Source organism: Neofelis nebulosa, chromosome 16 (assembly GCF_028018385.1).
Source record: "Neofelis nebulosa isolate mNeoNeb1 chromosome 16, mNeoNeb1.pri, whole genome shotgun sequence".
NCBI classification, from domain to species: domain Eukaryota; kingdom Metazoa; phylum Chordata; class Mammalia; order Carnivora; family Felidae; genus Neofelis; species Neofelis nebulosa.
The window spans coordinates 60,731,080-60,754,910 of record NC_080797.1 but is presented as its reverse complement, the minus strand read 5'-3'; the positions used below and the strand labels follow the sequence as shown (position 1 = coordinate 60,754,910).

General features: G+C 39.4%; 1 protein-coding gene across 2 annotated transcripts in view; it reads right to left on the bottom strand.

Annotated features, from left to right (window-relative positions):
- Nucleotides 1-1,575: 1,575 nt before the first annotated feature.
- NLK (nemo like kinase) overlaps nt 1,576-23,831 on the bottom strand; it is a 165,700-nt gene continuing 143,444 nt past the window's right edge. The window contains exons 7-12 of one of the 2 annotated variants that reach the window (XR_009255221.1): nt 22,690-22,791; nt 13,652-13,738; nt 6,463-6,661; nt 5,450-5,543; nt 3,266-3,392; nt 1,576-2,135 (exon numbers count right to left, since the gene is read on the bottom strand). Coding sequence is in view for 1 of the 2 variants with exons in the window: in XM_058704680.1 (XP_058560663.1) it covers nt 3,338-3,392; nt 5,450-5,543; nt 6,463-6,661; nt 13,652-13,738; nt 22,690-22,791 (537 nt within the window). In the remaining variant the exon portion in view is untranslated. Of the gene's footprint in view, nt 3,393-5,449; nt 5,544-6,462; nt 6,662-13,651; nt 13,739-22,689; nt 22,792-23,831 lie in introns of both variants that reach the window. The other variant, XM_058704680.1, reaches the window with a different exon arrangement.

The window sequence follows — 23,831 nt, the reverse complement described above, 5'->3', positions numbered from 1 at the left end:
AGCCCCGCGTCGGGCTCTGGGCTGATGGCTCGGAGCCTGGAGCCTGTTTCCGATTCTGTGTCTCCCTCTCTCTCTGCCCCTCCCCCGTTCATGCTCTGTCTCTCTCTGTCCCAAAAATAAGTAAAAAACATTAAAAAAAAAAAAAAAAAAAAAAAAAAAAGCTTCTGCACAGCAATGGAAACCATTATCAAAATAAAAAGGCAACCTACTGAATGGAAGATATTTGCAAGCCATGTATGTGATAAAGGGTTATTATCTGTGATATAAAAGGAACTCATACCACTCAACAGAAAAACAAACAATGCAATTAAAAAATTGGCAGAGGAGGGGTGCCTGGGTGGCTCAGTCGGTTAAGCGTCCGACTTCGGCTCAGGTCACGATCTCGCGGTCCATGAGTTCGAGCCCCGCGTCAGGCTCTGGGCAGATGGCTCAGAGCCTGGAGCCTGTTTCCGATTCTGTGTCTCCCTCTCTCTCTGCCCCTCCCCCGTTCATGCTCTGTCTCTCTCTGTCTCAAAAATAAATAAACGTTAAAAAAAAAAAAAATTGGCAGAGGATAAGAATAAAACATTTTTCCAAAGAACACATACAGGTGGCCAACAGGCACATGAAAAGATGCCTGTTTGAGAGACAGAGAGAGAGAGAGAGAGAGAGAGAGAGATCCCATGACCCTGGGATCATGTCAATATATTCTAATATTTATCTCTGAAGAATTAGTTTTAAACTGTTACGGGTGCAACTCACAATCCCGTCTTGTAAGTGATAAAAACTAGTTTTCTTATTTAAGCACTATTCTATTAACAAGCCTTCCTTCTAGGTAATTCTTACACTCAGTAGGTATTCAAAAGTTTATTAGATGAACAAACAAATATGTGTGTGTGTATTAGTAGTTGGAACAGTCAACTCCTTCCATGTCAGGAAAAAAATCCATTCATTTTGCTAAATCAAGAAAAGACAGGGGTAAATGTATGTCATCTACAAACCCAACAGTCATGTTGCCTTATCTGCCACAGGGAAGGTATTCTGAAGTCAGGCAGTCTGGTGTCAGGTCGTAATTACCCACCACCCGGCTAGGACTTCTTCCTTAGCTGGAATTACGTTTGGGCTGCTGGGGTGGGGGTGGGGGGTTGGGGGGGGGCAGGAGGCAGAAAGGAAGAGGAGGGTGAGGTCAAGTCCTCAGCAGTCTGCTTCATCTAGAGCAGTCCACTTTTATTTATTTAATGTATTGGACTCTCACGTATTGAAATCTGATCTCACATTGAAAATGGGGTTCTTTGTGCAACAAAACAAAACAAAAAAACAAAGGAGAGAAAACCACTGGGTTAGACTCTAAGGTCTGGAAAAGACTTTCAAATGATATGTATTTGACTCACAATGTCTTTAATATTAGTTAATTAAGTTTTTGATATGTTCTTGGCAATGTAAGGTTTCTGGGAAGATTTTTAAAAACCACAACTAATTTCCTCAAAGATCAAAACAGAACTATAAATAGCCAATGTCTTAAAACTACAAAATCAGGATAAAAGCTGTACTGAAGAGAAAACAAAGGAAAGGAATCGAAATAAAAAAGATGACACATCTTTTTCAAATGTCACATTTAATGTTTTCACCACTGTACTTCAAATCTACATTGTACAAAGTGACCAGTAAGTGTGCCACGGTAATTGACCAACCTCTGAGATTGTACCTTTCACACCAGTGTCTTCTTGGGCTCTTTTGATACTAAACACGTTTCTCATTCAAGTGAATTGAAATGCTTCAGTTGGGTTGATTCTCAGGAGCCTCATAAAAAAAAAACAAAGATATTGCACCATCTTTGTTTAGTAATTCAATGTTTGTTTCTTTCACAGCAAATAATTACTTCATTGAAGTTAAAACTTCCAAACATAACTTATTAATAGTCTTCAAATTCAGCTCAGATCACTCAAGATGAAAATACTCTGCTAAATACAGATAACTTACAATAACTTTAACAGTTAATTGTCCATAACACACACCAAGGTTTTTTCCTAGACCAATTTTAAGACGATCCATTAGTATTCCTTGTACAGGTGAAAAACGATCTTCAATTTTCTTGTCTTTTTATTTTTAATATAAAAGTTGGAAGGGACATTCAAGTTTCAAGTCTCCACATTGAACTTAAAAAAAAAAAAATAGTCATCATCAGCATGTGGAGGTAAACAAGCCAAGTTGTATAACTCCAGGAGGTAGAGGCCTTCAATTTGTATTCATATATACATATGCACAGAAGAATTCAGTGTTCCAACAGAAAAAAGAATTTGTCAAAAAGTAATAAGTTATTTACTACTGTGACATTTCAAGACTCCCACAGCTTTGCCTAAGGACACAAACACATTTGACATAATTCCCTATGTGCCTTTTTTTGTGGCTTTAAAATTTTTAAAAATTTGTTTTTGTCTTTATTTATTTTTTTTTTAACTGTCCAGTGCAGGAAAAGTCTCACAAAATTTCACAGACCTAAAATGTGCAAGCTAGTTCTCTCTCTATACAGCAATGTTGGGATTCTTTTGAAATTAGCCCAGAAATGAATTATTTACACACATGAAAGATGCATGCTTGGGGGTTCTTTTATGTAAGAAAGAGCAGAAAAACTTCTAATAAAAATAGATTAAATATATATATATATATTTATACTGGGTAAGGAAAACAGAAGTTTAGTCTCTCCTAGTCACAAACTCATTCTCTCTACCCACAACATTGGATTTTAGACAGCACACATCACCGTCACGGCTCTAATGAGAAGCTAATTATAGGGCTTGATCATTAGGTGGCATGCCCCACCCCCCACCCCTCCCCCAGGTGCAGCCACGATCAGCTCATGTGGCTCCATGATTGGTCGCAGGCAAGGTTTCTAGATTCTTTCATTTTAGAAAACCCCAAATTTTCAGGAATGGCTCAAATATCAAAATGGACGACTGTCCTTTGTGTGTGTGTGTGTGTGTGTGTGTGTGTGTGTGTGTGAACAATCTCACTTCATTTAAAAAAAGAAAAACAAAACAAAACAAAAACACAAAACCCCAAAATCCCAAATTTGGTTCAATTCTCTTTTGTTCTGAGGTGAGCCATAACAGCTGCACTAAATTCATAAAACATGTGCAACTCTGGGTAAAATATTTTTCTTCTAAAAGCACAACCACTTTACAAGATTAAAAGTCTAGTAACATTTCTAAATATTATTCATATCATACAAGTAGTGGTTGTTAATTTAAAACTTCATTAGTAAAATTACAGTACAAGCATGATTAACCTCCAGAATTGCAAATCCCAGACTCCAGTGGAAAGCTACATTACATCTTCAGTAGTACATTATCTTCCACCGTCACTCCCACACCAGAGGAGATGGGGGCATCTCGGACGGCTGGGCAACAGTGGAACTGGAAGAAAATGGAGACACGGTGAAACCAGCTGTGACACCACAAAGGGCAAGAGGGTGAGTCAGTGCTGCGTGTTTCCCTCCCTGCCTTTAAAAAAATCGTAAAGTCCGTTTCTGGATTTTTGTTTAACTTCTCACTGTTCATTCAAGAATCTGCATCTATAAGTGAGGCAACTGTGATGGGCCTGAAAACGATAGGTCACTGACTCGTGGGCCGCAGAGCAAACCCTGTCACCTTTCCTCTTCTGGAAGGGAAGAGGCTACCCGCCTCACTGGCTACTGTGACAAATGCATGAGATAATGTATGCAAAGTGGTTTCACTGCGCCTAGTTCATAATATGAAGCAAGTGGTAGGTACTGTAAATAATAATGTCTATAATCAACCAGGAAAATAACCTTAAAGGATGCAGAATTATCTACTGAAAAGTAGCCTCTCAAAATACAGTGACATTAAGTGGGGATCTATTTTGAATGAGCCTTTAAGCACTCTTTTATCAAGTATTAATTCAGTAGTAATGGATAATCACTTAGCATTTGTTATCCACAGATGGGTTTTTTCAGTTATTTGACATATCTGTCTAATTTGGCTAACTGGATTATAAACTTGTGGGTGTGTGTAAGCACTGTGCTTCCTGGGGCCCGGGATAATGAATAACTGGCACCTGAAAGGTACTGAAACACGTGATTGGCTGGGTCACTGACTCTTAGGGGGAAATAATAAAACAAAGTAATTTTAAACCACAGAGAAAAGTAAAAAGCAGCCTAATTCTTTCTCTCCATAGACAAATACATGGAAGAATGAGAGTCACCCTGATTTAAAAAATTTTAAATGAAAATTCTTGACTTTGATTCAACAAATTCAATCAAGTTCAACACCATGTCAAGGCCAGTTAAAAGAAAGCACAGGGAAGTGGGAGGAAGGAGGGGCAGAAAGGCAGGTGGGGTAGAAAGGAGAAGAGTGTGGCTTCTCAGATCCACATCTGTCTTTCTCTGCCCTGCTTTGTGACACCGGAGCCAGACCCTGCTCACATTACCCTTTGACGCCTGGCTTGTGCTGGGAGGGCGCTGCAAGGCCACAGCATCAGGGGCTCTCCTTCCTGGTTCTGGTGGGGGTTTTTTTGTTTTTTGTTTTTTTTGACATGGAAGGCTCAGTTTTGTTCTACCCAAACTTTCTGGCAAGTTTCTCTGCAACCCAACAGGCCTCTCTGATGGACTAGTTCTGCCCACTCCTTTTGCAAAGTTTTCTCACCACCCTCAAGCTGTGTGTGTTCCTATGGCAGCCATATCCTCTCCAAAGAAGTCCAAATCTTATTAGCCTTGGGTGGAGGGGCCTCCTCCAAATTCTTAATTTCTTCGTTGTTCACTCTTCCCTCAGTCTAGAGGGAGTACCTGCTTTTTGCATCTGCTACTTTGGGAAACTCCAGGATCTTCTTATGCACCATCTTTTCCTAGGTAATGCTTCTCGCTATTAAATCTTCCCTGTTCCCATTACTGGGTGTGGTTTCTTTCTCCTGACTGGACCTTAACTGATGCAAGGAGTGAGGGGAAAAGAGATGGAGAAGGAAAGGACACACAGACAGACAAAGAGAATGAGGCTTGTTGGATTCTGAAGTGGCTATAAAGTTCTTTAAACAAAACTCTACACAGGACACACTGGCACTATACCTATAAAGTAATCTTGCTTGCAGTTATTATTAAGGTGTTGGGGACAGTGGCAGGAACCAAGATGACCACGTCTAACTTGAGGGCAGCGGCCACCACACTGCCACTGCAGGAGGATCCCTAGCTACCCGTGCGCGTGATCAGGCAGTACAGTGGTCGTCTGGGAACAAAACTGCTAAAGCGCCACCCAATGCAACCACTGTGAATTGGTGTCCGTGTAAAAATGAATGCTGTCATTTTTTAATTTGCTTTTGACTAAAGCCAAACCTCGTAAAAGAAAACCTTCTTTTTATCTATATTATCCAATCTAAATAAAAACAGAAATATGCTGAACAACCAAATCACAACGGCACCCTTTTAATAACAAGAAAGTAAGAATTACATACACATAGTTACCTAATAAAGCTCTTAAAAGCAGCAGACTGCGGGTTGATGCAGAGAGGCACTCTGTTTCCTTTCTGCTGTTCCAAAATGAACTGGTGAATAATTTCTGTGGAGAAAGCAAACATCATACAATCCATGCCGACCTGCAGGCCTGGGAGCAGTGGACTCTCAGCTAACTGGCCAGCATCTAAACAGCATATCCTACTGGTTTCATTAGATCAAACACACATATCACGTATCGGACAGAATCCAATGGAACTGTCTCGAAACCAAAATGACAGTGGCTGCTAAACACAGGCAACCCCCCTCTCTGCCAAGTGGCATTATATGGGCTGGAAACCCCATCAGTGGGAGGAGTAAAATGGTCTGTAAATTTGAGAGTGATGCCACTTGGGTTGGCATTATGAGTGAATCTTCTCAATTGCTGGTAATTATTGCCTTTTTGAAAATCACTTAAAAAAAACCCTCAATTGGTGTTTAGGTACATAGTTTTGGGCTGTTTACTTTGAGGACCACTCCTTTCTAGAATGTCCTAAAATGTCTAAAATCATTCAGAATTTTGGATGTCATTAACCTCCAGCGTGGACCACCCCAATAAGAGATCGTGTCAGGGAACTTTAGGAGTAGACTATCAGAAATTCCCCTCTCTTGTGATCATTCAAGGAATGATTCCCTCAGTAGATGTTTATCCTTTTCAAAGTCTGCATGTTTTATAAAAAAGTCCAGTATGTTTCAGTCAATGAAACCACACTGAGTGAATCCATATTAACTACTTTGAGTCACACTCACTAGGTAAGTCATCTTGGGAAGCTCCTCTGCCTGACCTTCCACTCGAACTATTAAATCGGTGTTTTCACACCACACAGAGCCTTCTTAGCATATACGCCCTGGCCAAGCAGCTGTACGCGAGGTTGTAAAATAAACACATGGAGGAACTTTGGTCGCCATCCAGACTCAGCTTTTCATGGCTACATAATGAAAGACGTTATTATCCTACCTGGCCGAGGGCCAAGAAAGATACTCACCTTTAACCTGTCGAACAGAACTGAGGTTCTTCTCAAAAGTGTCATCAAATTTGGGATTGGTGACGGGCTCAAAGTCACTGGTATAAACTCTTCCAGTAGAGGTGGAAAAGCAACATTTACACATACACGTGTGATATCGTAGTCGCCCTTCATCTAAGTAGGGGTGGGCTAAGGCATCCTTAGCGGATATTCTTTTGGACTGAAATCAAATTTAGAGACCAGCACATCAACGCTACAGATAAACATGACTGTCCACACAGGATCTTTCGTAAGACACAGTAACTGCTTTTCACAGCCCATCCTTAATTTACGGCACATCTTGTGTAAAAAGGGGTGACTGAATTTAGAGGCGGGTAGTGTAGTGTTAGAGGGAGTATGTCACTTAGGACAACCGACCACCACGCACCACCATAAAGCACTTAGAAGTGACTCTGCTAAGATCCTGAAGAGTTCCCACCTTGAAATGGATATATGCATGGCCAAACATGGCAAATACCATGACATTTAAATATGCAATGCTTTGGAGGGGTCAGTTTACATTTTAAATAACAGTTACATTTCTAAATACGTTTCAGCATTTGGTAGAGATGTGATCATGGTGGCAATTTTACAAAGCTGCTTGAAACTTTTATCCTCTCTGAATACCAACTGAGGGCCAAAGCCTATGTGGAAGCTGCTGGCGTCAGGCAGCAGATAACAGTCCGAATGCCACGTTTTGACGGCCGGCTCTGTCTGTATATCAGTGGCCTGTGGTTTTCTAGCACCTCAGACCAGAATACTTAATATAGTAGTTTCAGGTTTATACAAACCATAAATTTGTTTCTCTATTAAAAAAAAAAAAATCACTCCTCCTTTCAGCTTAGTAGACACGCAAGTACATTTTCAAGTATTTAAGGATGGGCTCAGTACAGAGTAACAAAAATGGACAGTGTGCCCTGCTTTCAATATAATCAAGCACTTCACACAACACAATTAAAAATGAAGAAAGCCATTTTGCACTCAAATGAACCAAGAATAACTGGATCACTCCTTGCTGGTTCTGGTCCCCCAAATAACAAAACGTTAAGTATTTCCCATAAACCTGGATTTCCTAAAAACACTTTTATCACTGATTTTTTGCTATGCTGACGTTAAAAGGGATGCCGTGACTTTTCAGGATATGAGAATCACAAAAGAAAGCTGTTTACCCACCACGAACAGACAAATGTAAACCTGACAACCTTAGTTTTATTCCTTTCACTACTTGTCTTATGTTGTATTTGGTGATACAGCTCTTCTGAAGCCTGACTTGCTGGTACATCTTAGCAAGTAAGCTTTTTCTTTTTTTCTAAATGGGTCCACTTATTCCTGGAGGTTCCACTGGGATAAAGGTCTATTGTCAGAACCAAAAGAAACAAGCTTGCTGAGAGTTCACTTTGCCCAGGACTGGGCCTCTTGGAGTCCTCAGTGTCTCTGCCTGGTCTCATGTGCGGACTGAGCTCCCTGGCTTTTGCACACTACAGCTGGTTCTTGGGCAAGTCTATTTCCTTTCCTTTTCTCCTTCCTTCCTTTCCTTCCTTCCTTCCTTCCTTCCTTCCTTCCTAATGTTTATTTATTTTGGGGAGACAGACAGAGTGGGGGAGAAACAGAGAGAGAGGGAGACACGGAATCCGAAGTGGGCTCCAGGCTCCAGGCCGTCAGCACAGAGCCCGATGTGGGGCTTGAACCCACGAAGCGTGCGATCATGACCTGAGCTGAAGTCAGATGCTCAACCGACTGAGCCACCCAGGCGCCCCTACATCTATTTCTTTTTCTGATTGCGCATGGCCAATTGTGAACACATTGGTGGCAACAGTGATTGAATCTGGGTTTTAATTTTATCATCTGACCATTAAGTCATTTCTGTCAGGTGGCAGATGTCAGAAATTGGGTCCCTGTCAGCTGCCACCAGCAGCTGGAATCTGGTTTTCCTGTATTTTTTTTTAATCTGCGGATTCTGCTATTTCCTACAACTTCAGAATGCAGGGTTGAAAAGATTTTGGTGTCATCCCAACTACTGATAGCGTGCTCTATGTTTGTATGTTCTGTGTGCACCAACATGGCATCCTCTAAAGTGTCTTACCTAAGAGAGTCTTTGAACAAAAAGTAAATCAAATTCCTAGCATGTAATGATCAACTTTTGTTTTTCTAAACAAATGAATGTCTCTTTAGAACTTCTGAAACACGGCTAAAGAAAGGAGACTCATTATGTAAAGGGTATGAACACTGAAAAGAAAAACTGCCCTACTCAATTGAGAAAGAGATCACAAAATGACTCAGATTTTCAATATGTTCTTTGGAAGGACCTAATGGTACTTAACCATGTCCTATATATTCTTAATTACATACCATACATATGTTGTTTAACTGACCAACATTTGTAATAAATGTGGATGCTTGTTGCTACCCTAAATTTTGTTGCTTTATCAAAGCTGCCTCTTTTAGTTTTGAAGAGATGATAAGATTTTTCTTTTTTTTTTTTATTAAAACATTTTTTAATGTTTTATTTATTTTCGGAGAGGGAGGGGGGGGAGAGAGAGAGAGAGAGAGAGAGAGAGAGAGAGAGAGAGAGAATGAGTGGGGGAGGGGCAGAGAGAGAGAGAGGGAGACACAGAATCTGAAACAGGCTCCAGGCTCTGAGTACAGAGCCCGACGTGGGGCTTGAACTCGTGAACAGGGAGATCATGACCTGAGCCGAAGTCGGATGCTTAAGTGACTTTAAGCATCTGACTGATTGAACCACCCAGGCACCCCAGTAAGATTTTCCATTTTACAAACATAAAATATTTCTAAGTGAACATATTGATGTACTTTGTATACTTCTGAGGGGAGTTAATGTATCATGTTAGGAGATCTCTTAAAAAGCAAATGGGGCAAACTCCTATTCCAGCTGGGTTTTAGAAACAATATCAACATATTAAAAACCTATACAAAGAAATGGAAAGATTTCTAAAACATTATTCTTCTTTATGCATTAAATATGTTAGCTCTTTGAAATGTTTTCTTGCTAGAGTTGTAACTCAAAGATTAAATAAAGCTTTAACTATGAATTAAAAGAATACTTTTTAAGTTACTAGGTTATATAGTAAGAAGCAAAATATTTCTCTTAAATAACTTAAAAGTTTTAATATTTGGTGTGTAATTGTGGAAGATAAAGAAATTTGTGATATTCCTATTCAAGCTGATTCTGGACAAATCAGTCTGAGTTAATAGTTATAACATTTTTTTTTAAATTTTTTTTTTTCAATGTTTTTTATTTATTTTTGGGACAGAGAGACACAGAGCATGAACAGGGGAGGGGCAGAGAGAGAGGGAGACACAGAATTGGAAACAGGCTCCAGGCTCCGAGCTGTCAGCACAGAGCCCGACGCGGGGCTCGAACTCACAGACGCGAGATCGTGACCTGGCTGAAGTCGGCCACTTAACCGACTGCGCCACCCAGGCGCCCCAATAGTTATAACATTTTTAAAACATCTCTGTTTCTTCCTGATTTTACTGCCATGTACAAATAATGCTACCACAATCGTCTACAAGTTTTGGGTTTGTTTTCTCACAAAAAGCCTAATCATTTTGAATTTGATTTTTTTCTACTGATAAACTAATATCACTTTGTCTGAGATTACAGAATAGCAAAATTATGTATTCAACTACATTAGATGAATGATAACAGGTAAAATGTTTATCTCCCTCTCTGTGCCCCTTCCCCGCTCATGCTCTGTCTCTCTCTGTCTCCCAAAAATGAATAAACGTTAAAAAAATTTTTTTTAAATAATAAAAAATAAAAAAAAGAAATTGGTTTTTAGAATGCTACAAATCATAAGGACTTAATGTGTCATTAAATTTTAATCTGACTCTTAGTTAACATTAAGACCTTAGTAATAATTAATTTGAGTTAATAACCAGTCCTTGGATACCTAGACAACATAATTTTAATATACAAAGGCTCTTCATTAATACATTATAGAGGAACAAGCAATGGATAGTTAAAAAAGATGTGCAAATACCTTTAGGTTGAAGTACATACGTATTTTTTTAAAGCGTATAAAAGAATATTTGATGATAGGAGATGTTTGCAAGATAATAGATGTGTGTTTGTCGAGAGAAAAAAGTGACTAATTTTGTCTAAATTCCTAACAATTATTGCTGTGCTTTAAAAATACTGTTTGTAGGGCCGCCTGGGCAGCACAGTCGGTTGAGCGTCTGACTTCAGCTCAGGCCATGGTCTCACAATTCGTGGTTTTGAGCCCCATGTTGGGCTCTGTGCTGACAGTTCAGAGCCTGGAACCTGCTTTGGATGCTGTTTCTCCCTCTCCCTGCCCATCCCCTACTCACTTTCTGTGTCTCTCTCTCAAAAATAAACAAACACTAAAAAGTTAAAAAGAATATTGTTTATAACTATTTATTGCATTTAGATAAATTAAGGTCTCTGGAGGTTTGTTTAATGCCTTCACTATTTGAGTTAATAGTTAATCACATCTTTATAAACTGATTATTACACCCCATCCTTTCCAATTCTGTTGATACTATAATAATAAAAGAACCAGAGGCCTTTAACCTCACTCACTAGTGGTTTCTGCTTTCTCCTTATATTTGCGTAAAGGCTTGTACTACAAGCTGAAGAATTAAGTTTTCCATGAGAAACATCACAAGAACCTCAGTAAAGGACTGTTACCAGGTACTCCTGACTACTGAATTCAGGATATAAACTCATGGACGTAGCTGATATCATCACCACAGATAGCCACCACCTAGACTAAACCATGTAACTGAGCCAGGATTTCCAGGAATGTTTCAGTCCAGGAGCAGACGTGTGGCAAAAGACAGCTTAACTGAAGATCAACAAAGTAATTAATTAATTATCTCAGACTAACTGGACTAAATAAACTGATTTAATTATGGTTAATGTTCTATTTTTAATGGATATTTTTTAAAAACCTCATTTCTTTTCTTTTTTTTTTTTTTTAAGGAGTGCGACTGGGGGAGGGTCAGAGAGAGAGGGAGACACAGAATCTGAAGCAGGCTCCAGGTTCCAAGCTGTCAACACAGAGTCCGGTGCAGGGCTCGAACCCACGAACCACGGGATCGTGACCTGAGCTGAAGTCAGATGCTCAAACGACTGAGCCACCCAGGCGCCCCTAAAGCATCATTTCTTCTTATTGTATTGCTAACCCTCAACTTAACAGGCTAAAATCAGAACAAAACACTCTTTAAAAATGGTATCTATTTCCAACTGAACCCTCAGAACTGGAAACAGAAGAATCCTTAATATCTGTCATAAACTAATAAAGCATCAGGCCAATTTAAAAATAATTCTGTAAAAACGTAACAACATATATTGGTTGGCCTTGTTCTATCAGGCAATGATAAAAGTGGGTAAATATTATGCAGAGTGACTTAATGGAATTCTGTTTTTTAAAGTTTATTTATTTTGAGAGGGAAGGAGGGAGGGAGGGAGGTAGGGAGGGAGGGAGGGAAGGAGGGAGAGGGAGAGAGAGAGAGAGAGAGAGAGAGAGAGAGAGAGAGAGAGAGAGGGAGGGAGAGAGAGAATGAATCACTGTGCTCTCAGTGCAGAGACTGATGCAGGGCTTGATCTCTAAAACTGAGATCATGACCTGAGCCAAGATCAAGAGTTGGACACTTAACTGACTGAACCACGCTGGTGCCCCTGGAATTCTTTCTTTTTAAATGACCATGTACTTATTTACACAGGTCCATTAAGAATCTATCCTCTTTTTAACCCGATAAATCTTACCTCCTTCTTATAGATAAATCTAATGTGTAACTTATGAGCACACTAAAAGTTTTATTTTAATTAGGTGTGACAACCCGACTGTTAAGGAAAAAGGACTACATTTCACATGTAGAACTATCTAAAAGGCTTCCCAGGAAAATATGCTGGGTATCCACTTGACGGCTTGGAAAATTCTAGCCTTAGGGTTGTAAAGATTATGAGCTCCTGGCAGGTCAGGATCATTAATAAACATGGGATCTCTGAGAAAGAGGACACCTTACAGCTATAAGTACTGTAAGTAAAACCTGGTACTGGTGAATTACATGGTTCTTGGTTCCTGTTCTAAATAGAATAAAGAGAGTAACTTATTTCTGACACATGAAAGTAAAATTTAAGCTCAGGGCCTTTATAAAACACCTCAGAGGCAGACAGAAATGACCTCTGAAGCCTGAAGTTCATGTGGTTCTAGTTTTGTTAACCACAAAAGATACATAAAAAAATACGTAAAAGGTCTTTATGGATTAATCAACATCACCTGTTGCATACATAGTTTAGCTATGTAGATAAACTTGCCAAATAAAACAAAAAAATCAAACTAATGACACTAAATCACTACCTCACTGAGCAAGTTATGTGGTTCAAAGTGTCCTACATGGTGAGAACTTGTCCACAAGGAGGGAGTGTGGGAACGAGAAGCATCACTTTGTTTTTCTTCCCTTATCACGAAGCACCTCACATGCCAAAGTTAACAAACAAATGGAAACCAAAAAATAAACACCAGATGAACAAAAAATTCACTCTTTATGCTGAGAAGTAGCTGTCTTCTCATTATGAACAGGCCAATGTAAACTTAATAAATGGCAGTTTCGTGTTTTCTTCCCTCTTTTAAATACTGTATTCGGTGTCACTGTATTCAGTGACTTTCTTGTACTCTTGGCAAGTAAGATGTTCTTTTCTAAATGCTTTCATTTTTGAGTATTCTTTGGCAATAGTTTTTGGCACAGACATGAATAATAAATATTCTTTGGATAAATAAAACAATGAAGACCTGAACTTTGTCTCCGAAGAGTCGAGTCTGGAAATGGCATTTGATAAAGCCACCATCTCAACAACCAAAAGAGTAAGCAGTTCCTTCTGGGCAGAGTTTTTCAAATCAAGTTAAAATTCTTCTCTCCTGATTTACCTTGATGTCAAACTCCTTTTTCAAATACGGAGAAAATTAGGATGATAACAGGTCCCTGTCTCTCTTCACCCAGATGTTTATGTATTAATAATCCAACTTCTCTGTGATGAGTGAGCGTGATGATACACATGAGACCAGGGATTGAAGTTTCTCTTTGAAAAGTCATTCTTTACATTGCTCATCCATTTACAGTCAGGATGTTTTTCTTAGAACATTTTTAATTCATTAAAAAATATATAAATATAAACACTACTTACTGGATCAAAGACCAACATCCTGCAAAGGAGATGAACAGCTTCATGTGTAGCCTGGCTAGACAGGGTATAAAGTACAGGAAGAGATGGCTGTAAAAAAAAAATAAAGAGTTGAAATATGTGAGTCTCTGTATGCGTAGATATGGAATACAGCCAACTTATTAAGAGGTCAGTACCAAGCTCAAGAGATGTGTGCACACAAGTCTACATTCAAAGGGAACGGGTATTCCCCTCACTAAGCAGTCTTCAGAACCAACAACTGTCACTGACTTCCAGTAGCATATTTTACATTGCATGATTACCCATTGTAGGTCAGAACACAAAGGAGCCTACGAAAACTGAAAGCTAACTCTGTGCATATGGTGCTCCTGCCAGCCTTACTGTAAATACTCTGCAAAGTAGGGAAGACTAAACATGCCTAGAAGTGGGAGACAACAAATAGGTAAAACCTTAGACACATGCAAAGTTAAGCATGTAAACTGTGCAAAGGAAGCATGTAAACCAGGTCTTACATGTCTGCCTACTTCCAACAAAGCCACGTAGGAAACTCCAATTAAGAACAGCAGCAAGACATCTTAGAATCATCAGGAGATAATTATTCACCTCACAGAAGTTTTCTGCAGGATCAAGGACTAACAGAGAGAAGATAAGATGAGGGTTCTAATTTACTAACTAATTAGATAAATCAACATGTCTGAATCCCAGGATCCTTAAGCGCAGAATGAGGTTGGACAAATGATGTGAAGCTGACTTTAGCTCTAAAGTTGTATGAAACCCGGTAGGATTACAACAGATAAAAAGCATTATGTGCGTAGAACCCATTTATCACCGGCACTCAAATATTTGTAGATCAACTTATTATTCTTTGTTGCATTTACATGTTTGCAGATAGAGAAGTATTTCTCGTTAAAAACATGTAAATCTGTGGTAGCCCTGAAATCAGTTGTATTAGTCAAGACAAGGGGTGGAGTGTGGAGAGTGTGTTTAATTTACAACTTAATTTACATATTTTCCCTAGGAATTTCTTCATTGTGTAAAAGTAAATAATTTGATATTTTTGAAAGATTCTGATTCTTTGACTGCAAATAGCTGGTATTTTTCAGTGGCTTATGCAGGTTGGTAGCTGAATTCCAGCCAATTCTCACTGACCAAAATATCTCACCATAAGAAATTCTCTCCTTGCCACTTTTTTTTTTTTTTTTTTTTAATTTTTAAGATTTTGTTTTTAAGTAGGGGCGCCTGGGTGGCTCAGTCGGTTGAGCGTCCGACTTCGGCTCAGGTCATGATCTCGCGGTCCGTGGGTTCGAGCCCCGCGTCGGGCTCTGTGCTGACAGCTCGGAGCCTGGAGCCTGTTTCGGATTCTGTGTCTCCCTCTCTCTCTGACCCTCCTGCATTCATGCTCTGTCTCTCTCTGTCTCAAAAATAAATAAACGTTAAAAAAAAAAAATTAAAAAAAAAAAAGATTTTGTTTCTAAGTAATCTCTACACGCAGAGTGGGGTTCGAACCTACAACCCCGAGATCAAGAGCTGCATGCCCCACTGCCGGAGCCAGCCAGGCAGCCCTCCTAGAGAATCCAGCCCTCATCCTATTTTTGAGCTGGAGGTGTGTTCCAGCTTAGGGAATGAAATACGGGAATGAGTAGTAGAACAGGTGGGTTCTAATTCTGCCTTCACTAGGAGTCAGGTAAGTCACTAGAACCTTGGCTTTCTCATCTATTAAACTGGACCAGCACAGACCAGCCTACCAACCCAAAGCATTGCTAATCATCTACCATCCACCAAATGCCAGGCCCTGGGCTAAGGGCTGGGGCAACAGAGATAAGCATCAGGTCTCAGACGGGCAAGAAAAACATATGAACAAACAGTTCTAGAGGCCACTGAAGGGAGAACAAATTACAAGGCAAAATTTGTTAAGACTTGAGAACAACTGGATACAAGATGAGGAGCTTGTGAAAATCAAATGAGTGGATGTGAAGGCGACCTGAAAATTTACACCTGCCCCCATCTAGTTTTTCTTTACAGAATTACACCCAACAAATACACTAAAAATAAAGCTAAATTTCACTTCAGCCTGGAACAGTCATATTAATATGTCTCCTCCTTTTCTGTGTTCAAATGCATGTTAAGAAGGGGTACAGAGATAAAGAAGTCAGTTCACTTATGCCAACACCTCTCCACAAAGACAACCACTGATAATTTAGTTCCTAGCACTGGCTCCGCAGGAAAGATACAATACTAGACATACTGAATGTCTAACTCCATTTTCTTCCCCTCTAATTCACCGGCCATTGTGGTTGAAACCAGCTGGGCCAAGGGTAACAGAACTAGACAAGAAGTTTATATTTCTCCTCAAATGCAACAGAACCTATCTGAATAAAAGAAAAAACAGAATGCTTAGAAATATGCCCTAAATATTTCATTTGGGAAAAAGGTTTTGCTAATTCCCCCAACATTCACACACATTACTCTTTCCCCTTTAAAACATACCAGTCCATTTTCTGTTTGTTCTGCAAGTTTATAAGCCACTTAGCAATGTAGGAGTGAGTGGGTGCCAGTGCTGAATCGCGGGGACAAGAAGGGTTGTAAAGAGTGCTCTATTAATGACTATGATTAATTGTCACTGAAATGAAGCAAGAATGAGCTTCTGGACCTGGGTAAGGGGCCCTAAATGATGTATGTCGCAGTCATCATAAGCCAAGTGCAGAGTGCTGATCCCCACAATAGAGTTGGCTAGGCTGGCTCAGCTGTGTGAGTCCTGTCCTGCAAGTTTTTAGCTGGCAGCAAAGAAGCTGTGACCATCAGTCAGCAACGTTAATTAAGTGTGTACAACGGGCAGTGCACTATACAGTAAGCACTCTGGGCGTATAGAAAAGAAATCCCGACTTGAAAAAGAAGTTTGAATTGAATGAACTTCTAACATGATCTATTAAATGTAAGATATGGGTACCTGTCAGCAGACAGGCCTATTTTCAGTTTTGTGAAAATGTTACATGTATTACTGACACAATTAGTTGGGAACAATCTGAGGAAAAAGGAAATTCTAAACCTTGTAAGAGATGAACAGAAGGACTAAAGACTGATAACAGACTTTTCAATCCTACCAGTAGGTCAGTGCCTTAAGTATCAACTTTAAAAAATACTTGGGCCATGGCAGCTAAGACTGCATTCATCCAAGATTTTGAGTTGGAGAGGAGAAAACAATAACTAAAAAATACTGAACAGTGTTTTTGTCTGCCCAGCAGACAAAACAGCATTCCTTGACCTTTGGGGAACCACTCCCTTTTCACTCGTGAATCAGATGGCTGAGCTTGACTTCAATCTCTCAACTCGAAGGATGGGCACCTGACACAGGTCTGGTCATTCAAATGATATATTCGCCTGAACGCCACGACAGGCTCTGGGATAGATACATGTTCTAAAATAGGGATGGGACAGGCAACAGACTGGTTAATCCAACCATACCCCCCCAGTCCTCTTCTCCTTTACCTACCTTTATTAGAGGAGATAGAAAATACTCAATTTTTTTTTTTTTTTTTTTTTTTTTTTTTTTTTTTTTTTTTTTTTTTTTTTTTAGCTTGTCTGGCATCTGGGAAGTTACATATTACATAGTTCCAGACAATGACATGTAAGCAGAAATTCACTAGGCAGGCTTCTGGGAAGATTTCCTTTCCTGATAAAGGGGACACATACTACTAGCGTTCCCTCTTTCCTCCATTTTCTTGTTTTCAATGTGAATAGGATTTCTGGACAAGCTACAGCCATTTTGTGACCAAGATAAGCAAGAGGGTGTGAAATTGATGTTCTAAAGACGGAAGAGCAGCAAGAAAGAAAAAAACTAGGTCCTTGATGACATAAGCGAGCTGCCAGACCAGCTCCAGACTGCTTACCTTTGGAGCTCTTGATATGGGGAAAAAAATGAACCCCTATTTCTTTAAACCACTGTAAGCAAGATTTTCTATTGCTTATAATCAAACATATTCATAAGTGAATCAGTGACCTTCCAAATATTTTTTTCTAGATCTAACCGGGAAAGCTCTTTCCTGAAGGATTGATATGTTAGTAGAATATACACCTGGACTGCTGGTTCCATTTTTATAAACACACAGGGGAAAACAAAACAGAGAAGGGTCAGATTCCTGGCTTGGAACATCACTTGACTACTTGAATCAGCAAGGCCTCAAGTCAGTTGTAGCTCAACAACTTCATATAAAATGTTGCAGGAGTCAGTAAGTTTCCTTTTCCCCTTAAGCCAGTTGTAACTGAGTTTCACTGAAAAGAGTGATTGATACGCTGTATGGAAATAGGTATGTTAATCAACCACACAAGTAAATTAATTTGAGACAGTAATCTGTGACTCTAAGAAAACAGCCAATCTGATTCTCCTTTTGTATAGGAATGGTTATATTTTTAAAAAAGTCCCAACAAACAACAGTAAATATTGCTGTTTGTACAAATATGTGTAAATAAAAGCATAGAAAAATATGTCTGGGAAGATGTCCTCAAATTAATCCAGGGGTAACTGGGATAGTGTAGGGGTAGCTAGGGATGACGAATTCTCCGTAAAATTTGTATTTTACATGTACTCATATATCATTTGCATAAACAAAATTTAAAAAGTCTGCTGTGAAGGTATATGTGCCAGGCAGTGTATACTGGCTAAGAACAGGTTTTAGAATTAGAGAAACCTACTTTTGACACCTGGCTTATGACCTTAAGCACATTGTTCGACCTCTGTAACCCTCCGTCTCCTATTTATAAAAAGGAACAATGAATATGTACATTACAGTGCCGTGAGGATTTAATGAGCTAATGTACAAGAAGTGGTTCAGGCAATGACGTGTGTGTGCGTGTGTGTATAAAATTATATGTAAGTATTGTTAGCAATGATTATTGTTAGTAAAGAATGGTTAGCTCCATCTAACTTTGAGTAGCTCCTTAAATGGGAATTACCTGAAAAAAAGCTAGGTTTTTCTTTTTGTAATTCAAACTCAAAAACTTGTATCGAAATGTTAGCATCCCACCCGAGTTTAAATGTGGTTCATCTAACTTCTACATCAAGTGATCAGAATAAGTACAGTGAGGTATAGCTTTTGCCCTGTGAAGACCTCCAAGAGCCTAAGCAGCTTCACTGAGAATTATGAGTCCTGTCTAAAAGTTAGAGGTTTTTACTGCGTGCATGCACTTTCATCAGAATGAGAATATAGCTCATTCTGCCTCGATCATACATACACTTAAAAAAGAAATTCTTCGGGGCGCCTGGGTGGCTCAGTCGGTTAAGCGTCCGACTTCGGCTCAGGTCATGATCTCACGGTCCGTGAGTTCGAGCCCCGCGTCGGGCTCTGTGCTGACGGCTCAGAGCCTGGAGCCTGCTTCCGATTCTGTGTCTCCCTCTCTCTCTGCCCCTCCCCCGTTCATGCTCTGTCTCTCTCTGTCTTAAAAATAAATAAACAAAAAAAAATTAAAAAAAAAAAAAAAAAAAAAAAAAGAAATTCTTCTGAAATTATCTATAGGTTTTTGTAAAAAAAAAAACTGTTATCATGGTAATACATAAAAAGCACTGAACCTTATCTAATCCCTTTTCACCATCAATTGAGATAATCATGATTTTTCTCACTTAAAATGTCAAAAAATATATTAATAGATTTTCTGTAGGTGAACCATCTTTGCACTCCTGGGACAAACTCCACTTGATCATAATATGTTACTTAAAAAAAAAAACAACCACAAGCTGGGGTGCTTGGGTGGCTCAGTCGGTGTCATGGCCGACTTCGGCTCAGGTCATGATGTCGTAGCTCGGGAGCTGGAGCCCCACATCGGATTCTGTGCTGATAGCACAGGCCTGCAGCCTGCTTCACATTCTGGGTCTCCCTCTCTCTGTGTCCCTCCCCCGCTCACGCTCTCTCTCTCAAAAATAAACATTAAAAAAAAAAAAAAAAAAAAAAAAAAAAAACTTAAGAAAAAAAATCACAAGCTATACCTACCATTTTATGGTGAGAATTTTAATTGTTAATATTTATTAAGTGTTCAGAATACCAGACACTATTCTATGCTCTCCTTGCATGTATTATCTATCTCTTTATCATTATAATAATGTAATGAGGTAGGAATCATTTTTATTCTGATTTTATAGATGAATGAATTGAGGCACACAGCAGTTAAGTAGTCTGCCTAAGGTCACAAAGTGAGTTACCGGTAGAGGCAGGATTCACAATTCATTCTGTCTGAAAACTGTAGCGTAGGACTCCTGGGACACCATCATCATGTTGTGCCCTGTGGTGAGCCTGAGACTGACACCACAGCCTGCACTCTTAATCACTAAAAACCAAAGAAATACAACAGAGTATGTATCTGGTGTGGAACGCTGAGCTAAGAACTACGTCCTTTGCAGAACAGTCTTGATGTACAGAACCACACAAGCTATAGTGTATATACTGGATTTGGAACCCAATTAATTTTTTAAAGTTAAGAAAAAAATCCAAATGGCTACATACCAATATACTTGTGTGTGGGTGTGTATGTGTCTTCCAATCTCAGGTCTAAGTGGCTGTAATGTGAATGGAGATAGCTTTAAGCAGTTGCTAACAGGCCAAGAGGCATGAAGGATACGCATCATGGGCATAAGAGAAGGGGTGGAGAGTGGGAAGGGAAAGGGCAGAGTCTGACTGATGGCTTAAGTGAAGAGCTTCAAGGGTTTGCTAACTTCTCTTGAGGGTAATGGTGGTATAAAGATCTACTAGCAAATGTGGATAAAAACCTGAATTTCCATACTGGGGGAAAAATGGAATGAAGTAATATGCTAAGTTTATTTACATTCAATTATATATGATATACAAATCTACCTGGATTAGTGTTCAATGCCCATGAACACCTGATTCAGGAGACCATTTCTGGCACTGGTTATAATAGTATCTAAAGATAAAACTTTAAAGTTTTGTATAAAGTGTATCTAGCCTCTGGGCAAAAATGGTCTCCTAGTTTGTTTCCACCCCACTAGTCTCTTCAAAACCAAAATATTCTAACAGCAAGACTAGCCAGGGCTACCCCTAACTTTTACTGTGGAGTTCTCTTAAGAGCATCACTAATCTTAATGATAAACAAAATAATAAACTCTAGGAGGCATTACTGTTAAGAGGCCAATTCATGCAAAAATGTATAGGAAAAAAATTCTGCTTAACATCTTAACCTATTTAACTGGTTAAATAAATATAGAACTTTAAATTTTTCTTTCTCCCCTCCTTCATTTTAGACAATAATATATTTATTATTTTTGTATTTAATTGAAATTTCTAGGTTTTTACAACTAACAGATTTTTATTTTTATTTTTTAAAGTTTATTTATTTGAGGTGGGGGTGGAGGGGAGGCAGAGAGAGCGAATCCCAAGTAGGCATCGTGGCATCAGCAGAGTGGCTTGATCTCACGAACTGTGAGATCATGACCTGAGCTGAAACCAAGGATCAGATGCTTAACTGACTGAGCTACCCAGGCGCCCTGTATAACTAACAGATTTTTAAAATTTCTAGTAGGAAAAGGACTCACTTGCCAGGAATGCTCAAAGGACAGCAGTTGCTTTTGGTGCAGTATGTTACATTTTCCAGCTGTTCTAGAAGGCAGGCAGGAAACTCCTTAGGAAGCCTTGCTCTCTCAGCTGCTGTTTAGCAGCTCTGACAAAGGATTAATTAGCTGGCAACCACTAGCAATAGTTAAAATTCCTCTAGAGTTGGAAGAGTGGCACCAGGGTATGTGATCTTAATCACATTTCATTGCTGGCTACTTTTAGTCTGGAAAGACCTAAAGAGGTCAGTAAAAGAGGAAAATTATTTTGCTAGTTCCAAGGGCATATTCACCATGAGGTATTGATAAATTTCTTTAATATTCCTGATGACGGCCAATAAATAGAACATAATAGATCTTTTGGGTTCCTTATATTAATACAGAACCTTTCTCTAGGTTAAGACTTACTGTGTGCTTTTCTAAGAGAATTAGGACCCGAAATTATTTCATAGTTTATAAACTAAATGCAATAGAGGGATGTAACCGGCAGGGGGCTATTTAAAATCCCAGCATCTACATCTCTATTTTTCTAGTTCGGGCTGGTTTTAGAAGAGAACACACTTTACCCATTGCCCTTTATGCCTGTGAGAATGGAAGCTGTGGATTCACACTGGAATTACAGAGAGAAACTGCCAGGGGAAGGCAAGGCCTTGCTTAAATGTCTGTTTGGTAATCTGAGAGGAGCGTCGAAGTCAGTCTGCCATTTGGTCATTCAGATCAATCAGTCCTGATGATCCATCAGATCATCTAAATGCCCAATTTAAAAGAAACCAAGGCAGAGCCCAGGAAAATTAGTTGCTGAATCTTCTTGTTCAAGCCTCCTCTTTTCTGTTTAGTTTGCTGCTCCCGAGAAAAGTATTTTCCTTGCTCACTCTTCACATCATTAAGCTGTTCTGTCCAAAGTGGATTAGGAAGAGTGCTTCTAAAAAATGCTGCTAAACCAACAGGTGGAGATAAAAGCCGTCTCGTCTTCCTCAACAGTGACTTGTCTGGTTATAAGTAATATTGATCAGTACAAATCTGGCAATCTCTCTCCATACTTCTTTTCTAAAAACATTTACATCTGATTCTGTGTTAGTGGAAAGAGTACAGTAGAAATAGCTTCATCCTCGTAGCTGGAGTAAGAGGTACCGAGTATTTTGGCTCAGTATTTAGAAAAGACATCTTGATGTACGTGTACGAGGTATGGCACTGGAGTGAAAGCTCCACCCCCAGTAATTTTCCCAGACACATCAAAAACCAGGAGACAAAAAGCCAGGGGTCATTTAGGTGCTACACAGTATTTATTTTCTCCTAAAGCATTGGGGATTATGGTATTTTATTTAGTTTGACAAATATTTAACATTTTCTTATTTATGACCATGACATAAAAAATAAATAAAACCCGTAAGTAATGTTCTTGTTTCAACAGTCTGAACTCATTATTCTGTCGGAAGAGAAATCCTGCCCAGATGGTTACCAAATACAGATCCCCACCCTATCATGTTACCTGTTTATGAGGACCCCTGAGTATGTGTGCCTTAGCGCCTTCACAAGCCGTCCTCATTGCTTCCAGTGATGGTGTGCCCAAAAGATCCGTGATCAAATCCAACTACAAGGAAATATGAAATACAGATGGATATAGTAAGATCTCATGGAAACAACTTTCCATTACTCTTCAATCACTCAAGGCCAAGGACCTAATTTGGAGGGAAAAAAACACAACACCACCTTAAGGCAAATTCCAAATTAACTGATAGGAGCCCCCATGTTCACTTTCTGGACTACTTTTAAAAGGCCAGAAAAATATTTTTATTAGGAATCCAGACGACAGAAATGAACTATGTTTCGGCAAGCATGGCATTCTAAGGCTGTAGTAGTTAGTTTAGGAGTCTGCATCTACCTACCCTGGGTCTTGATATCATGGTATCTATGATCCTTGCAGAGGTGAACTGCTCTTTTGCTCCTGGCTAATGACTGTCCTTTTCAAACAGTTAAAGAATGGATTCTGATGCTTCCAAAGGATTCAGGCTCATCAAGGAGCTAATCCATAAATCAGGCAGCTATGATTTAGGAACTACTCAGGACATTCACATCTGAAATGAAAGCTAAGTTATTGATGTGTGGGCCAGAACACCTCATTGACATTCTAGGTATGCTAGAAATCTCTTACACTGGCAGAAAACTGCGGTTCTTAGAAAAGTATAATACTGAATAAGACCACATTTAGTTAGCAAAGCACAATAAAAAATGGTCTTCTCACAAGTCTTGGTAGGTCGGACACCACCTCCACAATTTTCTGTAGTGCTAAAACTCTTCCAACTTCATAACCTAATTAGCAATAATATGTCATTCGGATTCTTCCAGGATGGAAAATTCCTACCTACAGAATACTTCATTTTCTGGTACTGGAATTGCCAGATATAAAGCACCATTTTATTTCCTTTTTTTTTTTTTTTTTTTTTTTAATGTTTATTTGTTTTTGAGAGAGAGAGAGAGCCCAAGCAAAGGAGGGGCAGAGAGAGGGAGGGGGACAGAGGATCCAAAGTGGGCTCTGTGCTGACAGCAGTGAGCCCGATGCAGGACTAGAACTCATGAACTGGAAGATCACGACCTGAGCCAAAGTTGGATGCTTAACTAACCGGCCACCTA